Genomic DNA, 20,581 nt, shown 5'->3' with positions numbered 1-20,581 from the left:
CCAGAAGCAGCAGCCATATTTGCTAAAACGTCTGTCTTATCTTCAAAATGACAGAGAAAACAGAATTGCCTTCAACAATAATTCGCAGTTCATGGTGATTGATTTAGGAGGTATTTTTTATGAAATTGTTTGTTTGTTTTCGTTTTTGTTGTTGTTGTTGTATTTGTTGGTTTTTTTTTTGTCCTTTAAAGAACCCATTAAAGTTAGAATACAGTGCAATTAAAACATGTGTTGATAATTATTCCACAAGAGATATTGGTTTGATACATGAAAATGTATATTGATAGTTATTTTACAAACTTAAGTTGTCGTTACCCAAAACATGTATTTATGTATTCAATTTTAAATATTTTTTTGATCCGAGTTATAAAAATAATATGGTTAATTGCTTTGATATATTTTTTTGCGTTTTAAATGTTTTTTTTTTATTATTATTATTATTATTATTATTATTATTATGCTATTCAATTATTAGGAGGGACGGTTGACATAACTGTACATAAAGTTAATCAAGATGGCAAATTGCACGAGGTTTATCCACCAAGTGGAGGACCTTGGGGTGGAACTCTTGTTGACGAACATATCTACAATTTTCTGGAAGACATTTTTGGGCGGACTGTTCTTGAAATATTAAAACAAGAGAGTTGTACAGAGATGTTGGATATGGTAAGGACACTTGAGCTAAAGAAAAGACAGTTTAAAAGTACCAGTGATGATGAGGGGAAAGTAAATTTGACATTGCCAAGTTCTTTGTTTGAGATTTATCAAGAAGAGAATAAGACTGAAGATATCACAGACAAACTAAAAAGAATGTATCCAAAAAATGAAGTCACGAAGAAAAGAGGCAGGTTGATCATCGATGAAGAAATCTTCAGTAATATGTTTGAAGAGTCAATTGAAAGTCTAACAGACAACATAAAAGCAATATTTGCTAGACCCGACATGGAAAGTATTAACACGCTGGTTTTGGTTGGGGGATACTCCGAATGTGAAATACTGAAAACAACGATTAGGGAGACCTTCAGAGATAAACGAGTGATTATTCCGGAGGAGGCGGCAACAGCAGTTGTTAAGGGTAAAACTTCTTATAATCTTTTTCCCAAATAAATACTTACAATATGATATGTTTACGTGCTTCCTCATACAAAACATTTGACACTACGTTTTGATCTAATTTCATTTTCTAGTGAGCAATTTATTCTACATTAGAATTGACTGAGTTTTTACACAGGAACTTACTGAGTTATAATTTTTGTCCAAATTAACGATACCAACAATATTAACCTTTACGATCCTGTTAGCTTACTCATGCACGTGGGAATATTGAAACACACACACAAATCCGAACTTATCAGGTACCCTCAGTTTATGATTTTCAATAAATGTCTAATATAGTATATGATCATCGATGTGTTCAATTGTTATTATGTTTATAAGTATCATATATTTTTTGCACATTAATCAAGTATTTGTAAATGTATTTTTTTTTTAATTTCAGTAACCATAGGTTACCCATTTATTTTTCCCAATAATAAACATATTTCTACACACATACAAAAAAGTACACAATACATTCAAACTTAAATTATCTTTTTGAATAATAATATATAATACATGTTACAAGTACTAATTTCGAGTAAAAGATTATAATTTTTAAAAATTCTATGGGAGTTTTTTGTTTTTTTTTTATAATGTAATATATTTTTTTTTAAATTACAATCTAAGCTGTCAATAATTAACCTCTTTATGTCCAGCATATAACTAGAAATGTTATAACATTATTTTTATTTTTCTGTTGACTGTGAGAAAAATGTATATTTCTACTTGGATGTTTATACAATTTGATTTATTGTAACATAATACATTTTTAATGAAGAATTAAACTCATAATTATAATTATAGCATGCTATTTACATTCTTTAATTAATGTTTCCAAAACACTTCTGATTTTCATATTGTTCTTATCGAAAACAATTATATCTTCAGATCTCCATTAAAGAAACAACAACAACCGACAGTAATCCTGTATTTTAAATATAACACACTTATCTCTTTACACCAACAACAAAAAAAAACAGTAAATATAAAATGATACAGGTATTATCTCACCAGTTAATTTTCCAAACGTAAAGAAATAAAATTCAAAACAATTCACTTGTAAATACATAACCCACATATACCTTTACCAGGAGGAGAGAAAAAAATCATACACATTTTACTGATAAAACATGTTTAAGGTATCACACTAGAAAAGGTAGTGAAAAATTAAATAGTGCTAACAGAAAACACTTTAATTCATTTTGATGTTGTTTTTTTTTAATGTTTTAGACAGTTGTTTGAAACATTGAACTATAGAGAAGTAAAAAGAAGAGAGAAAAAATTATTATAAAAAAAAAAGGAATAGAGAAAAAAAAACCTATATAAAAGGTTTTTGGTGCCAACTACTAGAGTTTTCGGGTTTAAGCGGTAACCTTAAACATATAAATGAACTGGCAAGTAATTCTTTCTTGGAGTAATTTTTCAGGTTTTTGTGGGGAAGGGGGAATGAATTTAATTATAAACATTCAAGTTTTTATGGGGGAAGAGTTTAAAAATAATTATGAATAAAATTATAAACATGTAGTAACACCCCTACAAACTTATTATAAATTTAATTTAAATCTAAAAGAAAAGACATCACAATCATAAGGGGCTCACTAAATTATTGAATTTTTCCCATGCTTTTTCAAATTCATTATGCTTGAATGACTGTTTGGACATATATTTATCAATTTGTAAATGTAATTGTCTAGCGACTGGGATGCTGGCGTCCAATTACAGTAACACGGCAGGCTCATTTAGGAACACATACATCTTTCAGAGTTCCATTTGTCAAGATTAATAACCCAACAAAAAATAATTATGTTATTGTTATGCAAGCATTGCTAACATTTCTATATGTAAGGAAAACTTAGAAATAACATATGCAAGTTAACCAATTATACCTCAGCCGTTATAGATACTTCTTATTTTTATTGCTTAAAAAGAAATTAAAGATAATAATAAAGGTACTTGTGATAAAAACATAATTCGGTGTAGGCTGCAGTAGATTTTGTATGTTAGGATTAATTACATCTTTTTTAAATTAGCAGAATATCGATTAAGAATGATCGTTTCACACTATAGCATGTTGTGCCATGCATGCATGGTTGCAATTATGTAATGAAAGCACTATATTCTCTATAAAATATGCGAAATATCTTTTATATTTAACCTTTTTTTACAAAAGGAAATAAAAGCTGTCACGTACGTTTTGCGACAAGCGATAATTGAGTTATTTGTATTTAGGTGCTGTGCTATTTGGACACGATCAAAGAGTAATTGATTCCAGACGGTCACCCTGTACATATGGTATTGTATTAATATTATAGTGTACTTATATTTAAAATCATTTTTACAAAGTTAAAGCTAGAATGTATCCCTCTTTTTCATTTTACTTCACGGCATAATTTCGTATAATGTCAATCTGTTAGCTGTAGAATTAGGATAAGTACTTGGTTATTAAACAATCCAGCAACTTGTAAGATACAAAAGGAAAATAAAATGTTCAATGAAGTACATAAAAATGATACAAAACGCGTTCCACTTTATAAAACAAAAAGGTTTAGGGTGCTTAGCACAATTACACATTATGTATGGGCCAAATTTAACATGGTATCATAAGTATTATTCATTATTGCGTAATTTCAGTTAATTGTGTTTATTTGTTTTTGTATTGTTTTTTTTGCAATCTGCTTGTCTTTTAATTTGTGTGGTCTTTTGAAAGTTTAAAAAATGAATTGAAAATTAATGAATTTATTAAAATTCATGACAGGTAAATTTTTTTGTGAAAGAATATGGAAGATATACCTCTAAAAGAGAAACAAATTCAATAAATAATAAATGAATCTCTTTTGGTAAAGATAAGTTATGTCTATATGTTTATCCTATTACGAACTCACATTTTAAGGAAAAATAGTACTCATTTACGAAGTCTTAGTAACGTTATATGAATAACCGTCATTTTTGGTGTCATTGGATAAGAGAAAAAGAAAATTTGTTACTTAGAGTAAGAACTGAATATATCTCAATTCGAATCGTAAAGATTTTTACATTTTTACACGTGCTTCGCGCTCTTAAAATAAAATAATTTCAATAACATACATGCACTAAAAACAAAAGATCGAAAGCATAGTAAGAAATAATTTAAATATAATTTCTATCATAGGTGTAAGCATAGCTGTCCCCTTTGATCCTCAGAGACACCCACCTATGCACAAATACAAAGACATGTGTGAAGATGTCTTCAAAGTATTTATACAAATAGGAGAGAAAATTAAACCGGGCATAACACAGAGAACTCATTCGTTCAACACATCCGAATCAAGTATATATGTTGAAATATATAAATCAATATTGGAAGAACCTGCATTCATAACAGATACAGGCTGCGAAAAGCTCGGAGTAATTGATTTACGTCAGCTTCCTGGACGAGCAACTCGTGTAGACATAATCATGAAATTTGGAGATACGGAATTACATGTGGAAGCAAAAGAGCATGGGACAGAAAACAAAGTGGGAGCACAATTTAACTTTTTGCGTTGAAAATTGAAAACTATGACAGGATAATTAAGACATTTCATTCAAAACTTCATGTACGTTTGCACACACTGAAAACTTTCTGTCACATAAACAAATGTTTAAGTTTGGTTATTTAGCACTTTACCAGTTAAAGATCCTGTAACATAATTTTTTATGGTTTTATATCATAAATATGATGCTCAAATTAAGATTTATCAATTTTGTAAGTTCCAAAAATCATTATTTATAAAGATATTACCGAATTTAACAATTCATGTAAATAAAGGGAGGTAATAAATTTTTTATTTTCTAGAAAGACTAAGTCTTAGTCAAATTTTTCAATAAGAAATGAATACATATATTTTAATGGTTACATATAATATGTACAAATATTTGCAGTACATATTTTCCATATTCTTCGATGTTTGAAAATTGTTTTATAAGCATAATTATATGCATATATATAATTTCACTTAAGCGTGGTATACAACCTCAATTACAACCGACAGGATCTTTAAAGTTTTGATATCAAAATATATAAATAGTCTATTGTATTCGAGATGAATGTATACTTCTTTGTCTTTCTCAAACACAAGAAACAACTTAATCTTATACTGTATTTAAAAAATGTTTATTGGTCCATTAAACGTCATTTTTTTTATTTCTCAAAGCTTTTTATTTTGTTATCATGTCACAAATTCATACGAAATCATAGGCCATAAAGCTGCACCACCTTTTGCTTCCTTTTGTTCTATAGCAATTTGTAAAGCATTCTATTGTATTGTTATATTTTATAAGGTAGTCAAAACACAACTTTATTTTTGCTACATATTAATTTACATTAAACGGTACTGTCTTAAATCAAATAGCTTGCATGAAATCCATTTCTAAAACCTTATTTACCTCATCTTTGTCTCTTCTGAATAAGAAAATATTATTCATTTCCGACGTATAATGTGCCTCTTAAAACGGGTCTGCAACAAAATAGTTAAAAGATATGTGGTGTCTCTTTATTTGAGCGAGGATTCTTCTAGCAGATAACTCGGATATATAGAAGCGGGGCAGACATAGTACGCGCATAGTATGCCATTTAAAAAAAAAACACTTGATTGGATCTTACATGCTGAAGGCTATTTCTTAAAAAGATAAGTTGTATGCAGTATGTAGTTCTGCGAAGAATAACGTTTACACAATAATGCACTTTAACGCTTACCAATGATTAAGTAAGAAACTGCGCTCTTATTTAAACAATTAATCCAAAGTTTGATTCGAACTTATAGCGGTGATAGACCTTTGGAATATTTATTCTATACCAACATTCATAGATAGATATAGATAGATAGATAGGTAGGTAGGTAGGTAGGTAGGTATAGGTAGGTAGGTAGGTAGGTAGGTAGGTAGATCGATCGATCGATCGATCTACTTGACCTCTTATTTCCTGTTTGAATTGATATTCATCATTCAAATTTAAAAATTTGTTTTTACTTGGATCCTCATATGCTCAATTTTGAAATGTCTTTCAATTTTTAGATTTTATTTGAGCATTTTCTGTATTATATTTAAATTTGTGTTTCCCCATTTATCTTCCTATGTCACGCAATGATATATCTTAAGGGTCACGATTGAAATAAGTTTGTTTTTGTTATTCTTTATACATTATATGATATTGTTCGTGATGGCTTTTTATCTATTCCAAATCTTGTATCTGTTGTTTTTTGTGTATGTTTTATGATGTGCCATGTTATTCCTTTGTATATTGAAATAAATTTATCTATGTTTCAGACATGCAGAAGTTTAAAATATTTACCTTTCTTTGGAACTTTCACTTCATAGATATGTAAAAGATACTGCATAATCAGAGCTTTTCTTCCCATACAGTGTTAGGGACCTTCCCTAAAATTTTAGGGAAAATAACATGTTCTATTTGCAAACGAGGAAGAAAAAAGTTGATGTTTATGGGATTAAAGAAGAAAACTGTATTGTTCGAAATGAATTCCCCATAGATGAAAAGGCGTATAAATGGCCCCTGCAAAAGAATACACAAAAGAAAAGTCCTGATAGTGTATAATCTCCAAACCTGATTTAAATGATAACCCTTCTCCTCACATCCGTCATTTTGCCTCAATTTTTGACATGACCCAACTTAAATTCTAATTTTTATTTGGGAAATGGTACGAACCACCTGTAGTCAACCTGCAACAACTGGAACAAGCTCTGCACCAAGAATGGCAACATTTACGTCAAAATCACATTAGATGCCTTTCTGGTAGTATGAGGAGAAGGGTTGAGACTCTCAACCGGGCACGTGGCGGTTACACTCGTTATTTAAAAATTGCTATATAATGTCATTTTAGGTTACGTTGTCGTCAACATTTACCAAAAATATCATCGAGGTTTTGTAAACGCTCCAACAACATACTTCTAAATACTTACATTTTTGGTAAAAAACAACAAATTTGCTTATGCTTCAACAATTTGGTGAAAAATAAACTAAACTCATAACTTTACTGGTTTATGGTTAGTAATTTGGTATGACTACTTATCACATTACTATTTCTTAGCTCATGACAGTGATTTCAATCATAACCAATTTTTAATTTCTGGGGTGTGCTTAACTTATTTTCATATGTATATTTAAATTTATATTTAAGGTTTTGTATAGTGCCATAAATGCTTTCCAGCGTTTTAATTGTAGTAAATTGGCTATAAGACTAATTGCAACACTGATATTCATTCAATTCAATGTTTATTTGACTTAAACAATTTTTAAAAAAAGAGTTGCCTTAACTAAATAATCATGGAGCTTACTATAAGCATGTATATCTATAAAGAATAAAACAATATTAGAAATATTCGACCATTCGGGAACTATTTTGCTTGAAAATTAATGCGCCTGTCATTTGACCATCTTTACGCAGTAATCTCCCCTGAATCTTTCGGCGTTAGTGTACATATAAAGGGAAGTAACCGCTTCAAAAAAGCGGACTACTTTCGGCATTTGCAATTAACAGCATCATGGTCTGAAATTTCGCTACAATTATTTGTTTGGTCTGACGACCCAAACAAATAAAAATGATGCCGATTATATTATCTGGCTTAAGCTCGATAAAACTTTTTTCAATACGGACAAAGATTGGTACCTAGCGTATCGCTCCGGAATTATCTGTTATACACAATTTATATAATGTTGACGAAGTATTAGATTACTCAGAATTAGGCCGAACTATTTTATTTGGTGACCTTAACAGAAGAGTGGGACAAAAGAAGGATTATATTGAGCCTGAAAGCGTGCTAACGCAGGGAATAATGAATACCGACAGGAATTTCGAGATAGTATGTCGCAAAATATAGAAATTGTAAACGGTATTACTTTGCAAATGGAGAATAATGTGTCAGTGAATGACACGGTCGACCAATTCAGTGACTTTATTTTGTCGAAAGCCGAACAGTTTTTACAAAAAAAAAGTATATATATCCGAGTGTTGTATATTTACTCAAACTGGACATAATAAGAGTAAATTGTGGTATAACAATAAATGCCGTGAAAAGAAAACATTGTATCAAAATGCATTACATCAATTTATATTTGATAGATCCGCGAAAAATAGAACGATTTTATTGCAACGGAAAAAAGACTATAAGTACTGTTTACGGAAAGCGAAGCATTCTTTTGACATCAAAAGGTGTTCCGAAATGAACAGACTGCGAAGCAGTAAACCAAAGGAGTTCTGGAAACTATTTAAAAGCAAAGTTCAATCAAACAGCAACGAAGTTCCGCTTGAACAATTCCAGTTCAAATGGATTCGAAAATACAGAAACTCAAGATTTTATCAGTAGTTTTGACGAAAACACGTTATTAGGTACAAATACTGTCACATTTGAAGAGTTAGACTCTCCTATAACTAATACTAGCTTCGACCGTAATAAAGCGCCCGGGATTGACAATTTATTGTCTGAACATTTTGTAGCAACCCTCGACATAATATTACCGCATGTGGAAAAATTATTTAACAAAATACATTAGAAATGGGTACTATTCCTGAACAATGGGCGAAAGGTATTATTGTGCCAATTTTTAAGAAAGGTCAGACAAATGATCCGAATAATTATAGAGGGATAACTCTTGTAAGCTGTTTCGCCAAATTGTTCATGTCTATTATAAATAATAATAGGCTTAAACTATGGTCCGACGAAAATGAAATAATCTCGGATTCACATTTCGGTTTTAGGTCTAACTTTAGTACCACAGACGCAATATTTGTTTTAAATGAAGTCATCCAACATCACCTAAGGAACAAAATTAGACTACATTGTCTGTTTCTAGATTTGAAGAAAGCATACGAATTTATTGACCGTTCATCACTATACCTGAACCTCATTAAAAATGGTGTAGACGGGAAACAGTTTCAAATTATACGTTCACTATACGCAAATGTTAAATGTTGTGTAAGGCAGTTTAATGATTTGTCAGACTTTTTTTTCCAGAATGATATCGGTCTATTTCAAGGCGAAATATTCACCGTTCTTGTTTTCCTTGTACATGAATGATCTTGAAACGAATCTACAATCCAACTTAAATGCGGCAATAAATCTTGATCAATTATCTTTATATCTAATCATTTTTGCCGACGACGCCGTTTTTCTATCGGACACTATTGAAGGTTTACAATCATCGATAAATAGCTTACAGAGCTACTGCGAAAAGTGGAACTTAACTGTAAATATCCAAAAAACTAAAATTATGGTCTTCAGAAAAGGAGGCAGTATATCTGCAAATGAAAGATGGCATTACGGCAATGAAGAAATAGAGATAGTGAATAGTTTCAACTATTTAGGTCTAGTGTTTACATCCGGTTTACATCCGGTGGTTCCTTTAGAACAGCAACAATTTAATGACGCTAGCGGCAAAAGGACTCAAAGTGGTCGGGTCGTTATTCTCATTGGTAAAAATATGCAAGTACCAACAAAAATAATGTTTTATTTATTCGACTCTTTTGTGAGCTCAATTCTGGCATATTCTAGTGAAATATGAGATCTGTCAAGTGCGGAGTTCATAGAACGGGTGCATAGAAAATTTATTAAATGGACAGTAGGTGTAAAAATGTCTACTAGTAATGTACGGGTTTATGCTGAGTCTGGTCGTTTCCCTTTGTTAATCGATCGGAAAGTAAAAGCAGTTAAATATTTTATAAAACTGAGCAGTAGAAAAAGGAATTGTATTTTAAATACTTTGTTTGATAGATTGTTAAATTTGACTGCAAATGCTATTGACAATTGGTTATTAAAAGTAAAAGATTTATTAAATGCAATTGGTTTTGGTGAAATATGGGGTTTCCCAGCATCTGTTTGTATAGAAAGATTTACGCCTGTTCTGAAACAGAGACTAAGAGACTTTTACATAGCAGAATGATATATAAATATTAACACGTGTCCTTCACAATATTTATACATGTACAAGGAAATCAAACAAACTTTTGAAGTTGAGATCGGCGAAAGTGTATGCTATGTGACATGAATGACATTGAAGACGAATTCCACCTCGTTTTAACATGTAAATTATATAGAGACATCAGAAAGAAGTATATAAGTGACTATTACTGTAATCATGCAAGTGTTTATAAGTTCATTGAACTTTTAAATTCGACAAATAAAAATGTGCTTATCAAGCTAGCAATATATATGCTTAAGGCTTTTAGAATCAGACAATCCTTTTTAGAGTGATTAATTAGTGTTCAAACAGTGAATGTGTACTTTTCAACATAATAGTAATAGATGATGTATTTACTAAGCTTTCTGTTTTTGTAAAAGGTATATGAATTCTCGCTGTTTATTATTGTGTGTAGCCGTTGCGTTTTGTGTATAATGTATGTGTTTTTTCTGTATATTTCTGTAAATATGATAATAATCACCACGCATGCTACAAAAACGTGTCATATTATATGCAAAAGGTCGATGAGCTGTAAATGTGCTTAAGACTTATAAAATATATGTGATGATATGTTACGTTATGTTATGTTATGTTATGTTATGTTATGTTATGTTATGTTATGTTATCGATATATTTTAGCTAAAGTTTTCAAGTTCTATTTTTCTTTCTCCCTTCTACCTGTTTATTATTATCATTAATTATTCTGGTTAGAAAATTCCAGCAGTAAGTTTGTTTGTTTTGTTATTATTTTTCCTTTGAATAAGCTGGTACTTATTTTACTATTTTTATTTTCATGAAACACAGAAACTGTTCAATTGATGAATTAAATTTTTCCATCTTTTTCTATATTAAAAAAGGTAAGTAGATCTAATCAACTTTTTCTCTCCCTTATATTTTCCTCTTCTTACAGTCAGTAGAACAACAAATGCATTATAATTTCTAATACATTTATACTTCTGACATTTGTCACCTTTTCTTTTTATCTTTTTTTCTATCCTATAGAGTTTAGTTTGTTAGGGTTATTTAGTCTGTATACTCAGTTTACGTCTGTATTGTAGTTATGTTTACAATATTGTTACCTGCTTAAATATCCACTAAATTCATATCGGGTGGCAATCGGATTATTTAATTGTGTGGCAATAAGTTCAAAACTAACTCTGTTTTTATCGGGAGAAATTCGTAATGTTTTATTTTTACGGTGGCACAAAGGTGGCATGTGTGTGTGTTTTTTTATTTATCTCGTGCGCACGAGATACTATGCCATGGCCACGAGTTGCTAAGTCGTGGCCACGAGATAATTAAGTCGTGGGCACGAAATACTTTGTCGTGGCCACGAGTTACTAAGTCATCCGGGAACGACTGGGGAGGCACCGGCATGAACCGTTGCTTCACCTGGGCTCTGCCTGGATGGTCCGGAGCGCATCCAGGGTGGTTATTTGGGAATTACCGTCGTGCTCGTGACCGCAACAATATTTTTACCCCGGATCGTCCCGGATCATCCCAGTAACTTACCGGGGTGGTCCTGGGCAGTAAGTGAGACCGCAGCTTTAACAAAATGGTTACACAGATACTCTTAATCTTCATTTTTTTATGTTAACTATATTACTATTGAATAACCATTCATGTATGATTAACATTGTTTGGCAATTAAGACTCGTAAGTGATATCGACTTTGAAGACAAGCAATTCAAATTTGATTTTGAGAAAATTAATTTTCGTAATTTCAAAAACAGTTTTGTATGTCAAAATCTGCAATAGAATAACGAAAATAAGCTGTGTTTACTGTTAACCACGATTCTTTGTACGAAAATACGTGCAATGAAACATACTTCGATTAAGTTGAAGACATGCTGTTTATCTTACCCCTTCCATGCAAAGCGATTGTCACTAGCAAAATTAAACCAATAAGCTAATAAACTTGCGCTCAAACTTAATCATTGATGCAGTAATATAGTTAAAACATTTTACAGTAATTTTCGGGCTTATATATTTCCATTAATTTTCATAGAACATTGAAGACATGGAATGTCGTACTTAAGTGAGAATGAGCGAGAAGGGCACCTGGGGTCTTCCTTTACCAGCAAAGCTGGAACGTCGCCATATAACCTGTATTGTGTCGGTGTGACGTAAAACCCAATAAAACAAACAAACAAACATAAACACTAAAGATAGATAAAAACATCAAGGAATAAGTTTGCATAAAATGTTTTACCTGTTTGGTTCTTGTTTAATCCATTTTCACTGTTTAAAAACGGTGGTTTCGAAATTATTCACCAGAGTCATCTTTTAATTGGTTGAATTTCAAATGATTTTGGTTCACTTTATAAATGTTTCTATACAATCACAGAACTTCAATAACGAATGTGATTTCAAACTTGATTATAAAAAATGAAAAATATCTATATTCCTGATATATTGTCTTTGATTGTTATTTGTTATATGTATTTGTAAATATTTCTAATAAAATGACTATTGTTAAAGAGTAAATTTATGCCTCATGAAAATGTTTCGTTTCTTTACGTCGCTTAAACAATAACTTATTATATAGGGGATATTGTTTAATACTGAATCTATTGAACGAGTTGAATAAAATTATAATATGCGAACATCTGGCGAGAATAATATTATTTTATTAAACAAGTTCAATAAAACAGTAATGAACTTACACGAATTAATATTCTGTTTATCACATACCAAAAAAATAGACAGTTTGAAGTGAAAAAGAACCATTTGTCATTGACGCGCTTTAAGTGTAACGCTAATATTTAGCGCGTCTTAACGCTATGTTAATATAACGCAACATAACTTTTAATCGACATTAAAATTGTAGCAACAAAATTATAGTCGTTTTACATCAAATAGTGTAAAAGTGAGACACATTATTTCCTAACCTAGAAATATATATATTTATGTTTACTGAGAAGTTTACCACAATATGTATTTGATAATTATATGTAGATAGCACAATCATTGTGCACAATTATCAGAAACTATTGTCGGGTTGAGAACTCTGCAAGTGTGAATAGGTTATTTTTGTGCGAGTTGTCTCCCTTTCCTTGCAAAAAAATTCTTATCCCGCTTATATAAAGTCAAAACATGTGCCAAATTAGTATCGCAAAATATTGTGATTTGCAGCTATAAACATTTACTTTATTTATTTACTTTATCAAAAGCCATACAGAGCTTATTGATACAATTCTTATGATTCATTCAGGAGCATGTTACCTTGACGAATACAGTTCGAAAGTCAAGGTATTTTAAGACTCAAACATTGGTTCTATGTATCGAGATAATCGACCAAATCTATGTCAGCCTTTCGAAGATTTCAAAACTAAAGACTGACAATATAGGTTTATGGTGATTGTTACTATATATTGTCAGCTTATTGCTAATATTAAGACTAGCTTGACACATGTTTCACTACATAAGATTAAGTCACATGTGCAGTACAAATTATTATAAGGCATGTAACATACAATTACAATGTACAACATATGCAAATTATACAAAGCATGTTAGAATAATATAAAAAGTTTACATAATACAATAAATGTTCTAAAGACGGTCTTTAAATGCACAAAATAAAAAGCGTGCTATACTGTTGAGAGTTTTCGTGTTTTTACTTATCATGAGATTTTCGAATTTTTGTAGTGTTGGCCACCTGCAGTTATAAGGTTTTAATATGTTTTTTTCGTAGATTATAGAATTTCGGGCATACTAACATGAGATGGTGTTCATCTTCGATTTGATTCGATTTTGACATTTTCTATCTTCTCTAGAAGTATTATTATGTCTTCCACTCTCTATCGCTCAATTGTGTGCTGATACTCTAAACCTAGTAAATATTCTGTGTGCATTACTGTTGATTACATTTATGTATTTTTCTTGTTCAAAATTATGTTTAAATGTACTAAATGTTGACAATCTATTTGAATTATTAATATTAGCATACCAAGATTGTTTATACATGTCTATTATTCTTAATTTAATATATTGAAAATTAATTTCACTTATATCCTGATATACCCATATATTTGACATACCTATGTTATCTATTATACATTTAACCTGATATAATAGAAAATCGAGAATTCTGAATTACCCGTTTCATATAACGGGAAAGAAATAATAATTTTTATTTTGCTATACAAATTACATTTGGCAATTTGCTAGTAGATGTATTGTAGTCTGTGTTTATGGGGAGTCCTGTTAAATCTTATTTTACGTTGTTATTTTATTTTAATAATTTTCCAAATGATCAGCAAAAAAAGCAAAACTGATTAATTGTTTTTATCAAATTAAGCAGTAAAACATGCTAGCTTTCAATCTCCTACGCAGTGATCTCCCCTTATCAGTACACAGTCTGTAAAGGGAGGTAATCACTGTGTTTCAAACATGAGTAATGCTTAACGCTAAGATAATAGACTACCATTCTTCTATGCTATGAAGCGTATATTTTATTTGTCAGTATTTTGCAAATCAGTTTATCACTTTGCCGAAAGTCTTTAAAAAGTAAAAAGGCTGTAAAAAGCCTCCCCGTACATTTAATTAAAGATTCTGTATTTTCAATCCTTGAAAATCGTTCAGCACAACGTTATTGTTGTGTAGGCCTATACATGTTATGTGGTATTTTTAGTTTCTTCTTTTTTTGGCCTTTTTCAACTTGGGTGGTTCCAATATTCCTACTTGTGTTCTGTATAATCAACCTCAGGATATGTTCCTGCTTTTAAATTTGTCTTTTGACGTCGTGTCCGTGATATGCAGGCTTCACAATCTCAGATTCCCTTTAACATTTCCATTTTATTTAGTTTCGTTCATTGTTTTCACGTCTAGGGAACATGGAGTGGCACTACTGTGTCACAATAAAGGTTCCATGAACACATCTGCGGATGTTTCTAAATTCAAAATTTCACCATTTCCGTGTTTAAATGTTGAATTTTGCTTAAACCGTCGCTAGGGGGCGTGAACTTTCAAACCGAGTCTGCAACATTTTCAATTTGGCAATCTTTAGGGATTCTGTTTTTCTCTATTTTGTTAGGTCTTTTTAAATTTGACTGTCTACTTTTAGATAGTAAAGAGTAAAATAATTAATTAGAATTATAGATTTCGAATACATTAATGTAAAATAAAGTTTTTATGTTTATATTTCTCTGCTTATATAAGTAGTTTTGTTAAAGTAAAAGAACCAAAATCATCATCATTGGACACTGAAAACTAATATTTATATGTAAAATCTCTGATTTTGAAGAAGATTATTTTGAAGAAGATTGATGTATTTATATATATTTTTTTAATGAAATCAAATTGTACAATTAAACATGTATCTCTGAATGAAAATTATGAGCCAAATAAAGAAGTAAGATACAATTTAACAATTAGTAATTGTTATAAGTTGGCAAGAATGAGCCTTATTCAAGGGGGTCATACCATGCGCGCGCATGATTGTTTTGACAAAAAATATTCGTTTTTCCAAAAAACAAAAAAAAAACAACTAAATAAACCCTTTATGATATACAAATACCGTAATTCAAAAAAAATTGTGATAATAAATTGAAACCAAAAAAAAAAAAAAACAATTTTAAAGGGTTGGGATGAAGGCACAACTGTGCAAGCCTTTCCTTTTAAAAGGAAACTTTATTCAATTTATCATGTAACACATAAAAACTGTCAAAATTACAAAATAATCTACTTTTTAGTAGCGAATTTCGTAGAAAGGGGCATTTTTGTTCAAAGAAATAATTCTTGAAAACAAATTCCTCCGCCCCTGAAACTTAGAATTTGGAAATGGCGGCCATTTTTTCTTTCGACTTGAGATTATTTCCTGTGATAAAAGATACAACATAATGTAAAACGATAAGATTCTTGCCTTTAAACATCGATCCAAAAATCCCTAAGAATTAGATAAACTTTAGTCTTTACTGCACTTTCTGCATTGAATTGTCAAATTCAAAAGTTCACGATAATTTCAATCAAACAAAAGTGAAATCGGCAATCAAACACAAGCTACACAAACATGCGTCTTATTTTTTGAACGGAACAATTTATTCACTTATGAAATAATAATCCGGCGAAATAAAGTAAATATTTCTCAAAGAAAATGTTTGTTATGTTTACATGTATAGTATGATGTGAACATCGATGATGTCATTTGCAATATAAATTATGACGTCACTTCATTTAGTTGGTGCTAAAACTATTCGCTATCTAATTTATTCGTAACTGAAATCAAAATAATAAATAAATAAATTTCGCATATTGATTCAAGAGTTGTAAGGGTACATTGTAGAATTCACATGCTGATGAAAATGAGAATATAAGCAATTGAAAAAAAAGTCCGTTAAAATGGGCGGGGCTAATTTTTGATATCAGGTTACTGACGTGATATCAAAAATAATTATCAGGCAAGTGTTATCGGGCAGTTACCATAGCAGTTGCATGATAAATATTGTAAGATGATCAAACATAATCCACAAAGCATCAGACAGCATAAACACTGAATAATGGATATTATAAGCGAAAGCTAATAATAGTAATCACGCTATGCGAGAGATAAATCATATAAGTCACACATGTACAAAAGGAAGTAAGGAATAAAAATAAAAGTAATACAAAAAAGAACTAAAACGTAACTAGTTTGTATAGAGCATGAAGAAATGTAGCTTATACATAAAGGAATATGACGTTAACATTTTAATGTTCCAAAACAGTACGATAAATGGCTTGTGCAAGTTTAATAGTTATCACTCAATGAAAGAATTATAGTCACTACGAAAGTTTGAATGAAATAATGAAAAAAAGAAAAGAATGCACCCTAATGCAAAGTTCAAATATCATAAAGCAAGATGGAATCAAGTATAATGCAAGTTCCAATGTCATCAGGCAAGATGGAATCAAGCATAATGCTCTATTAATGTAACATATTGGCTGCATATAAATAAAAAATGTCTGTAAAATATATCAAAATTTCTAAATTCTCGATCCGGAGGGACTTTCAAACCCAGGAAAATTCAACGAAGTTGGGTACCTTGCTTATTTTCAGTTAATTTCTTCAAAGATAAATTTTCGTAGAAATAAAAAAAGAGTCAATTTTGGAAATGATTGTTTTAGGTATTTATTCAAAGGATATATATCATATATAATATATGAGAGGTCGAATGCATACACAAATGTTGTATGTAGCAACCTTTTTTCAAAACATTCAACTTTCAACTTTCTTCATATTTAGAAAATTTATTGCTAAGCAGTTCTATATTTATCCCCTTATACCATGTCACGTATGTTTCATTTTATTCAAATACAATTAAAGGTTAAGAAAACAATTTTATTTTTGTAAAATAATTTATATTTTTGGATACTATGTTAACATTATTATATATAGAATGAAATACGGCCAGTAAGCTCTTTGCAGAAACGAATTAGTTGTTGTTGAGAACTTCAACAGCTTGTTATATTTATTTTTAACATTTCTGCTGGTACATAAACATATTATGAAAATATCTTTCCTTTGAAAAACACTTTTGTATCTTCTTACATCTAATACAAGGTAACCGTTACTAAGAGGCATGCTAATCTCAACTTTAACTTTAATTTTCAAAAATTGTCGAATTGTAAGTTGGAGTAACGTATGTTTCACACTGGCTTATTTATGAACTTTATCACAGAATTGAAACTTACATGTAAAATCTATTTTTTTTTATTTAGGAATCAAATGTACATCATTCTATTGTCATAAAATGCGATTTATGCTTTTATATTTGCATGTGTAAACAATATAAAGTCTGTTTGATAAAAGTAACGTTTGTTTCACTGTGGTTAATAAAACAAGTTAAAACTCGGCCAAAGTTAACAAAATTTACTTACTAATGTCAAATTGTAGTTAAAGTTGCTGTTATACGTGCTTTCTGAATTCAATTTCCCTTTTGATAAAATTACTTTAAAAAGTTTGTAACATATGTTTTTGTAACGTATGTTCCATTTTTTCATTGAAAGTGGGTTGAAAATTGATGCAAGAGCGTATAACCCGCCATGATTTGTGGTTAATATATTAAAGTTACACACATGTTCATTTTCTTTCTTATTTGGAGTCTTCCTTGAATGGATCAGCTCTTAAACAATGGTAACGTATGTTTCTTTTTAAAATGCTGTTGAAAAGATTTGAATAAAAAATGAAAATTTCCGAAAACAGAATGATATTTGAGAGGCTGCAAGCTTATTTTTGCTTATAATTATATACATGCTGTATTATTAAGCATGCATCGATTCAATTATGTAATTTCTGTTTGACTTCTAATTGTTTTAGGTTTGTCACTATTCATTTATATGCATTTGGCGACATTTGATCATCCAATATATCAATGAAGTTTTAACAGTCGAATATAATTTTTACTAATAACCAAAGTGCATATGCACGCAGCAATGACTAATGGTACATGTTTCGTGTATTCACGGAATTGAATAGTGTATGCATATCTGTGGTGTATTCTGGAACTTATTTTTCTGAAACACAATTTCAAAGTTGAAAATTCTAGGTGGCGACAGTAACGTATGTTACATTTCAGGGCATTAATGGTACTTGTAAAAGAAAAATACCAGCTAAAAATGTAAAACTGAGAGAGTCCCTATTAGACAAAGTGGCAGCCACCTCGACATTGTGACCTCAAGAAAAACCTTCCTATAAGAGCTACCCAGTGGAACATCAAATGCTGTGTTTTATTGAGAATGAGCGTTAGATATAATTATCTCCTTTTTAATATTCACCTTTAAAGATATATAAACATTGAACTTATCCTGATCCATCTATATGGTACAAGACAGACTTCATTAATTTTATCTACATGTATTATTTTATTGCTTTCATGAAACATTGTCTAAACATTTCTCCATTCATATTCCTAGAGTATTTTTCAGTTTTAGGAACCTGTCGCACGAAAACTGGAAATAGTATACAATAAGTATATCAGACCAAAACCAGTTTTTGTTCTGCCATATATTATGATCTTGTGACATTGGCTGATTCACATTTCTTATGCAGACGCAACATGATCTTTTTTTGTTTATTCATTTAGGTCGCATTCATTCTTTTACTTGGCAACACACACCATTTTTTATGGATTATTCTTCTACGGATATTTCACAAGTTTTATGTTTCTAGTATGGACTATAGGGTGTGTGGACGGTAGCTTGCATTTGCTGTCTTAAATACGTACATGTCTCATTCTTGATTTGTATAAATATATATAACCTAATATATTTATGAAACTGTTTTAAAATATCCGTTTCATATTGAAACATGCTCATAATTAAACTTACTGTCTCAGATTTATCTTTTAAAAGCATTATTACTTGGTTTAAGAACAAAATAAAAGAAACAAAAGAATGGAATGCAACCCCGAAATTCGCAGTGGTCAGAAGGTAGGACTTCAATCTTACAAATGAAATCTCATTTCAAAATTATCAAATATAAAGAGGTGTTAAGTCTAAACTTGAGCTCATATTAAGTCATGAATTACTAATGTTAATATAATGCCAAACACGTAGTTTGATTACCGAAAAACCCAAGATATTGATTTTGTTCAATGTTATTCTGATTTTCTAATTTATTCACAAGATCTTGCCTTGATAATGCCTTAATAAGAGCCTTATTTGGTTATCAGAACAGAACAGAACATATAATTTATTTTGAATTAAGCATATACAGCTGACATCTTCATATACAACAAATATATACATGCATGAATATGGAAAATGGTAATCTATGACACAATGCTGCTCAAATTACTTATAAAAAAGAACTCGCAGCTGCATTAAGACGGTCACATTTTAGGATGCTGCAAACTACATTTATTAAAAAGAGTTGACAGGAGAAGAAATCCATACGTCTTCCGACACTTACTAGAATAATTCATACTGAACATTTGGTTTGAATAAGCTAAGGAATTGTGTGCACTTTAACATACAATACAACAGAGGATTAATAACCCTTTTCATGCATCAACATCTACAGAAGCGCGAGGACTCATTTAAAGCCCTCGTCCTATGGGCTTAGGATTTAACTTCTACAGATGTTGATGCACAAACACATGTATTAGAGTCATTCTTGTATAAAAGGATATGACTGTTTCGGTGATTCTACGATATGTTGTTTACCGCTTAAAGAAAATGGTTTCGTATACATTTTAACTCGCTTGTGTTATGTTTTGATAATAAGATAACTGAGGGCCATCGTTAAAATTAGCGGTTAGCATTGTGTAAAAATCATGCTATCACTAGGACATCACATAGAGTGTTCGACTGTTCTCAGTGTTGATAGCTAAACAAGAACCTAGATAATGAAGAATTCTCTATATTTAAAAGGGTCATGATTCGTCAAAATCCATTATAGAGTTATTGGCCTTTAATACCTTCTATTACCTTCTATTATGCTCATAAATAAGTGTATAAGGTTTATACCTATTCTATTATGTAATTTTGACAAAACCAATTTCCATGAAAAACCTTAGCCAAACTGGAAAACTGTTTTGTGTACAATATCGCTCCCTCGCTTATTCGAAATAT

The 20,581-nt window shown here is 30.5% G+C and overlaps 1 protein-coding gene across 1 annotated transcript; it reads left to right on the top strand.

Annotated features, from left to right (window-relative positions):
• The first annotated feature begins 4 nt into the window (after positions 1-4).
• On the top strand, positions 5-6,382 carry LOC132719511 (heat shock 70 kDa protein 12A-like). Its single transcript, XM_060703280.1, has 4 exons — positions 5-110; positions 476-1,075; positions 3,328-3,390; positions 4,247-6,382. The coding sequence occupies exons 1-4, from the start codon at positions 92-94 to the stop codon at positions 4,621-4,623; spliced, it is 1,059 nt and encodes a 352-aa protein (XP_060559263.1). The 5' UTR covers positions 5-91; the 3' UTR covers positions 4,624-6,382.
• The last annotated feature ends 14,199 nt before the right edge of the window (positions 6,383-20,581 follow it).

This window comes from Ruditapes philippinarum, unplaced genomic scaffold, assembly GCF_026571515.1.
Source record: "Ruditapes philippinarum isolate M1 unplaced genomic scaffold, ASM2657151v2 ctg187_1_1_1_1, whole genome shotgun sequence".
Classification (NCBI taxonomy): Eukaryota; Metazoa; Mollusca; class Bivalvia; order Venerida; family Veneridae; genus Ruditapes; species Ruditapes philippinarum.
Note: the sequence above shows the minus strand (reverse complement) of the source record. Positions and strands in the feature narration are given on the sequence as shown.